At 45.6% G+C, this 7645-nt stretch overlaps 1 protein-coding gene across 1 annotated transcript in view; it reads left to right on the plus strand.

Annotated features, from left to right (window-relative positions):
• C4H9orf131 (chromosome 4 C9orf131 homolog) overlaps window positions 1–3747 on the plus strand; it is a 4708-nt gene extending 961 nt beyond the window's left edge. The window contains exon 2 of the mRNA XM_021160659.2: window positions 256–3747. Coding sequence (XP_021016318.1) covers window positions 256–3621 — 3366 coding nt within the window. The 3' untranslated portion in view covers window positions 3622–3747. The remainder of the gene's footprint in view (window positions 1–255) is intronic.
• Window positions 3748–7645: the final 3898 nt, after the last annotated feature.

A 7645-nucleotide genomic window follows, 5' to 3' on the forward strand; every position in this document is an offset into this window, starting at 1 on the left:
AAATCCGCCTGCCTCTGCCTCCCGAGTGCTAGGATTAAAGGCGTGCGCCACCATGCCCGGCTTCTCTCTGCCTTTCTACAATAAAGCTCTAAAATCATGGAAAAAAAAACCAACAATGAATGAAGAGCTGGGTAAGTGACCACTGGTAGAGCTGTGGGGCAGGTGAGTCTACATGTGGAACAGAGGTGATAAATGTGTGACATATCACATGTCTCTAAGAAGCCATCATACCTAAGAGCATGCTCTGTTCCCTAGGGTCTACAACTTCTGTACCATTTGGCCTTCTTTGATTGCCTGTGGAAGCAAAAATCAGAGGAGGAAGAAGAAGATGAGGAAAAGAAGGAAAAGGAATGCTTATCTCTGAATCCACTAAAACCATATCATCCTTCCAAAGACACTCCTATTGGAAATGGATTTTCTACAGCCCCACCACAGCCATCCTGTAGATCTAAGGGCCTCCCCAGGGCCACAGAGACACAAGAACAAGTACTCATACAATCCCCAAGCCCTTCTAGATCCTTCCCTACCTTCCAGACCCTCACCAACCTACCTGTGAGAAGCAAGAGAGCGTCAGGGAGCTCCCTGCAGCAGACAAAACTCCAGCTCTCCTCAGGTCTTCCCTCTCTATACAATGAGTCCTTGAAGACTATTTTCCTGACGGATGGTCCCTTTCCACTAAAGTTGTCTATTTGTCCTTCTGTCTTTTTAAACAAAGTCCCCTTTCCACCTTTGTACAACCTGCTACTTCCCTGTTACCACTCCTCAACTTACTATCCTACCCCTGAAGCCCATATTTTGGAAGATCTGGAAGAAATAGCACCCAGTTCTCAACTAGTTCAACCTCCACCTTCCCCTCCTATACCACTGGTATCCTCCAATCTTAAGCCTTTGCTTAAGGGCTACAAGAGAATCATACCTGACACAGAGGTACACACTCAGTGGTTTACACAGAACAAAGAGGTTCCTTCTGTCTCTGAGAATCAAGCTCTGTACCCACAGCCTGAACTCCAAAAATTCCGATCCTCCACCTTCTTATATTCATCTGAGGTCTGGAGGAAGAGGCCAGGGGACCTCAGCCTCCATCAACACAATCCAGAATTGCCTTCCGCCTCTCTGTTGTATCCTTCTAACCCTCAGAGAGTCCTAGATAGGTTTGAGATGCCATGGACAACCATGAAACAAAATGAACACCCAAAAGCCTCTGAAACTGCAATGCCAACTGCAAGCCCACTCCCAATTTCCCTGACAGAATGCCAGAGAGTCAACCCCACAGGAGACCTGTCTCAAGTGAAAACTCTCTGCGAAACCACAGTGCAAAAAGAGAACCCTCAGATCTATGAGCTTCCAATCGCAGCCCCTTGCCAACTCACAGCACCCGTGACTGAAGGGACTGGCCCTCCAGGAACTCCCCCTGGATATGAAGCTCAGTGGGACATTCTAGCATATAAAGGCATTCCCCAGGGTTCTGACCCCCTAATGCCAGCTTCCTGTCACCCATCAGGTTCTCTGTCAAAAGTAAAAAATGTTAACCCCAAAGAAAGACTTTCTGCACCTAAGGACGTCAGGGAAAACCCGGGATACAGAGAGCAGCCACCTCTTTCTAAGTCTCCAGTGCCAGCGCCATCCCCTCCTCTAGATACCCTGTCAGAATACCAGAGAGAGAATCCCCCACAGGATGGGTCTGGATTTAAGCCTCAATGGCAATGCAAAGAAACCTCAGGCAGTCCCTGGGCCTCTGAAACTCCAACCCTGGACTTCCATGTGGGTTTCTATGAAGCCACCCCTATGTGTGTTCCACTGGGATCTGAGGCTCAACTGAAGGGTACACCTAGTACAGAAAATCTTTGTATCTATGCTGATGTAGTTTCATCTCCTAGCCTTCCCTCTGCCTCTCTGCCAGACTTTGCAGTAATGGGCCCCCAAAGAATCGTATTAGAGTCTAAAGCTTTATGGGAGACAGAGGAGCAGGAAAAACGCCTGTGGGCATCTGATTCCTCATGTCCCCATAAAACACCTCTAGTCCCCTTTATAGGACCAAAAAGAATCAATACTGTGGATGACGTCCCTAAATCAGAAGCCACAGGGAAAAATCCTGACAACACAAGGAAATGTTTGTCTTCTGAGCCGCCATTTCTAAACCTCAACCCATCGCCAGCTCTTGTACAGCAACCCCTTAGAGTTAGCCCCATAGAGAACCCACTTACACCTAAAGCTTGGTGTGGGCACATTCAAAGAAAAAATAACTTCTTGGCCTCTGAGCTGCCAGCTCAGAGCCTATCCCAGCACCTGCTTGAACCCAGCCCCAAAGGAGTCTTATCTGACTTTGAGCCTGCTGGAGGGTTCATGAAGAATAAAAACCATTGTGTTTCTGCATCCCCAGTTTGGGAATGCAGTCCACCTCCAAACTCTGTTCTGAAGTTTCACATAAGTGAACCTTCTGGAGACCAGTGCAACTATAAGCCTAAGGAGTCAGTAGCAGAGTGGACAAAGGATTCCTGGGCCAATGAACTGCCAGGCTCCAGCTTTTTCTCTGCTCTGTCGAAAGAGCCACATTCTGAAACTGAGCTTGTATGCAGAAATGTACTAGAAAGAGAAGCCTCCCAGGGCCCCAATCCTCCAGCAGTGAACCCTCCGCAACCAACAGCCTGGCCTATCCAGCCTGGCCTCTCAGAAGCTAAGGCAGAGGCCCCCTCCTCCCAGGGAGAGGCAGTCTCAGAGGTGTCTGACCATCCTGTGATCCATGCCTGGCAGTGGAGTAAACAATTAAAGCTCAGACTGAACAAACTACAGCAGAGCCCCACTTTCAAATCCCCAGGTTCACATCACTCATTTTGCAGCTCCCCAGTTCTTAACCTAACTCTAGAATCTTGGGGACCTTCCTCTTGTCCCCAACAGATGCATCCTCTCAGTCTGTACCCCTGCTCTTCAAGTAGTCATCCCCCAAAAGTTCAAAGGGCAGAAGCCCTGCCTGTCCAGGCCCCTCATTGCTTCCACTCCTCCTCTCAGCCTCAGGTACAAGCTTCTGGTAGAGCAGAGCAGCAGTCTCAGAAAAGTAAGAGGATGAAACAGAAGGCAATGGTCCAAATCCCATCCCCAGGGCTGGGTCATATGAAGGCTGATGAGAACTGTTCAGGCATGGGAGAGCCCTCAAGTACAGGGCTTCTGGTCTCTGGTAAGAGACAAGACAAGACTTCAGTACTACTTTCAACCCAAAAGAGAGGGAGTTCCAGAAAATCCAAAGCAGAGAAATGTGGAAGGGCTGCAAGATTAGGATCACCCACTATCACAAGGAAAAACAATCCTGCCCGGGCCTGCAGACCAGCAGAGGCCTCTATGCCAAGGTTTTCTAAAAAGTTTCAGCATAAAGCTCAGAGTTCTCCACATTCTGCCCTTGCTCAGCAGCTTCCCCCAAATGCTGCTGGTCCCCAGGATCGGCCACGGACAGGCCTGGTGGCCAGTGATACCCAGAATCCTTGCCCTTTTAAGTGCTGTCCTTGGATTCGAACACAGAAGCAGCTCTCAACCTCATCACACGAGGCTCCCCCTTCCAGAGGTTTCCAAAAGTTAATAGATAAGTTTCTGGGTGTGCATAGACCTCTGCCAACTAAATCCAGTCAGTAAAGTATGGTAATATTGGCACCCAGTATCCCATAACCCAAACCAAATCAGGTGTGGGTAGGGAAATAGAAACAAATAGAGAAAAGCCTAATAAAGTAGTTCAACTAGACAAATCCCATTTATGTCTTCTTTAAAGTCTAGGTTTCAGGGCTGGCAAGATGACTCGGTGGGTAAGAGCACTGACTACTCTTCCGAAGGTCCTGAGTTCAAATCCCAGCAACCACATGGTGGCTCACAACTACCTGTAATGAAATCTGACACCTTCTTCTGGTGTGTCTGAAGCCAGCTACAGTGTACTTGTCTATGATAATAAATAAATCTTTGGGCCTGAGTGAGCAGGGCCCATCGGAGCAGACCAACTGGAGTGAGCAGAGCAACCACATGAAGGCTCACAACCATCTGTATAGCTACAGTGTACTCATATAAAATAAATATTTTATTTTTAAAACAAGTCTAGGCTACTGAAGATGTCAGTTCCCTATTCTAGCACCGTATCTAGAAAGCAGTTCTCAACCTGTGGGTTGCAACTCATTGGGGGGGTGGGGGACCCACAACAACCTTTCCACAGGGCTTAACTAAGACCATTGGGAAACTGACATTTACACTATCATTAACAGTAGCAAAATTAGTTATGAAATAGCAACACAATTTTGTGGTTGGGATCACAACCTATGAAAGGTTTGCAGCAATATAGGAAACAACACTACTGTCCTCAAGCTTCCTAATGCTGTGACTAAAGAAAGATGAAGCAGCTGCCATTTTAACTGTCTTTTTCAGGCTTTTAAGGAGTCCACGTCTCTACACTCTAGGGTAAAGCTGCAACAGTCCGATGCTGCTCTTGAGACAAATACTTCATAGGAAGTGAGAGAAAAATGCCTCCATTCATCACATAACTACCAATGATATAAGCAGCTGTTGTTTATAGTGCAGTTCTCTTCATCCATTTGACCATTAATTGTATTGTTTTGAAACAGGGTCTTGCTGTATGCCCCAGACTGATCTCCAACTCATTATCCTACACCCTCAACTTGCCAGGTTTGGGGACTTCACGTGTGCTCCACATTGGCAAGTGCTCTACCACTAGGCTAAATCCCCAACCCATTCTCACGTGTTCAGTAATTTCTGATTTAGTCTGTACCCATTTTCCTGGTACACTGTTAGCTAGGTACAGTACTTACTAGCTTTCCCTTGTTTATGTAACAATTCAGACAAAACACACACTTGCCAAAAATCCAACCTATCTCATACAACTAAGATCAAGGGTTTGGCAGAGGCACAACTCCTCTCTGTGGCTCTAGAGAAGACTATTTTGTCTTCCCCAGCTTCTGGAAGATGCTCATAAACCCTGGTTACTCCCTTTCTCCGTCTCAAGTCATTCTCACACTGCACCTTTATGCTCTTCCTTTTTTGAGGTAGGGGGTGGGACTGAACTTAGGCAGGGTCTTGAACACTCAAGGATGCTTTAGCACTGAGCTCTCTCTAGTCCGTGTTTTCCCACCTTTAAGGATCCTTGTAATTGCGTGAACCTACCTGTATAATCCTACTCACTGCCTGGATTATCAAACCCAGGGCTTTGTCCATGATAGGCAAGCACTCTAAGTTATGGACCCAGGTTTCACTCAGATGATGGAACCAGGAGCGGAGGTGCACATCTTAATTTCAGCTCTCGGGAAGCAGAAGCAAGCAGATCTCTGTGAGTTCAAGGACAGCCTGATCTTCAAAATGAGGAAATCTGATTAACGGGATCTGATTCCCTCTTCTGGTGCGCTGGTTATGTCTGAAGACAGCTACAATGTTCTCATATACATAAAATCTAAAAAGTATCTCAACCTCATAACTGCGACCATTTCCTTCTAGTTTTACTTATAGTAACTTTTCCTAAACCAAAGTTTTATCCACTTTATGTAGCTTTAAGTCTTGCAGCATTCTTTATAGTTGTTGCCATTTTTTGAGGCCAGCCACAACTTGCTGCCCTAGGCTTGCAGGCATATACTACCAATTCTGACACCTTTTGACTATGACTTCTAAGGAAATTTTTGGAACATGTATAATCTGTATATTTAGGGTGGTAAGCAAACATTTTAGTATACAATTTAGTGAGTCTAACTCCCCCAAAATGATGTTCAATTTCACCAACACCAGAGTCCACTCCACTAAAGAGGCCATAGTGAAAACCATGGTGCATTTTCAAGCATCTCTTGCACCAACCAAGCTAGATTCACACGACATTCTCTTCATTTCCCTTCAGCTGTTTCCTGTAACTTACATATTACTCTGTGAAAAAAAAGCAAATACCTGAGCCCTTTTTTGTTGTTTTGGTTTTTGAAATAGGGTTTCTGTGTCATTCCTGGTTGTCCTGGAACTCTAGGTTAAAACTGGCCTTGAACTTAAGAGATCCCAAATTGCCTTTTCTTCTCAAGTGTTGGGATTAACGAGGTGTACCACCACTGCCAGGCAGAATGTGTAGCCCAGACCACCTTGAACTCCTGCCTCCTCCTACTTCAGGACTTCCTATGGACATGGAACAGCACAACCACTTTAAGCCCATCATTCGTCTTCTTTTAATATTTATTATTTATTTTTATATGAGCACACTGTAGCTGTCTTCAGACACACCAGGAGAGGGCATCAGATGTCATTACGGATGGTTGTGAGCCACCACGTGGTCGCTGGGATTTGAACTCAGGATCTTTGGAAAAGCAGTCAGTGAGACCTCTGAGCCGTCTCTCTACCCCCTAAGCCCATCATTCTTTTTTGAGACAGTGTTTCTCTGTGTAGCCCTGGCTGTCCTGGAACTCACTCTGTAGACCAGGCTGGCCTCCAACTCAGAAATCCACCTGCCTCTGCCTCCCAAGTGCTGGGATTAAAGGCATGCGCCACCATGCCCGGCAAGCCCATCATTCTTAATTCTCCTTAAACTCATCTGATTTAATCCATCATTAAGCCCCATTAAGCCCTAACACACCTATAAAACCTGTTTCAGACCCATCTCCACTATCACATTCACAGTCGTTATTTCTCACCCAATTGTTTCCCCTAATCCTTCTATTTTCTATTGCAGAAGTCAACAATTTATTTAAGTGTGCAGCATAAAGTTGAGTAAAAGGAATTAGGCATGCAGTTACCACCGTGCTCAACTAGCATTCATAGAACCCTGAATTCAACCCCCACCCAGCACTGCAAAGGTGAAGCAAGCAAACCCTCCTCCACAAAACCCTTTTGTCTCTTTGTGGCAGGGGTGGAGACACGGATCTCACGGTGAGAACCAGGAAGACCCTGGTGGCATGCATGGTGGCTTACAACGATAATCTCAAGAGCCAGCTTGGACTTTCTCCATAGTGAGTTCCAAGAATAACAACCCGACTCAAAAAACAAACAAAAGGCTCAAAACACAAAGCCAGATGGCACCTTTAATCCCAGCAAGTGGCAATTGGGAAGTGAAGTTCTCAGAATTCCTAGGCCAGCCTGGCCTACAAAGAGAATTCCAGGCTACAAAGAAAAACCATGTCTCAAAAATAACAAAAAAAGGGGCTGGAGAGATATGGCTTAGAGGTTAAGAGCACTGACTGCTCTTCCAGAGGTCCTGAGTTCAATTTCCAGCAACCACATGGTGGCTCACAACCATCTATAATGGGATCCGATGCCCTCTTCTGGTGTGTCTGAAGACAGTTACAGTGTACTTGTACATTAAATAATATTTTTTAAAAAAACAAGAAACAAAAAACCAAACAAAAACCTTAAAATAACCAAAATGTGAACAAAGAGACATACAGATATAATAATTTGTGGTACTAGTCTGGTCAAAAGTTATGACATTTGGCTCACTAGAGAAAAGTCTGAATATGGTACGGCTTTCAGACTGGCTCTTAACCCTCAAGAAATTATTTTAAAAAAAAATTAACTTAAAAAGTTATATCCAGGGCTGGTGAGATGGCTCAGTGGGTAAGAGCACCCGACTGCTCTTCCAAAGGTCCAGGGTTCAAATCCCAGCAACCACATGGTGGCTCACAACCATCCGTAATGAGAT

The sequence above is a fragment of the Mus caroli genome, chromosome 4 (assembly GCF_900094665.2).
Source record: "Mus caroli chromosome 4, CAROLI_EIJ_v1.1, whole genome shotgun sequence".
Classification (NCBI taxonomy): Eukaryota; Metazoa; Chordata; class Mammalia; order Rodentia; family Muridae; genus Mus; species Mus caroli.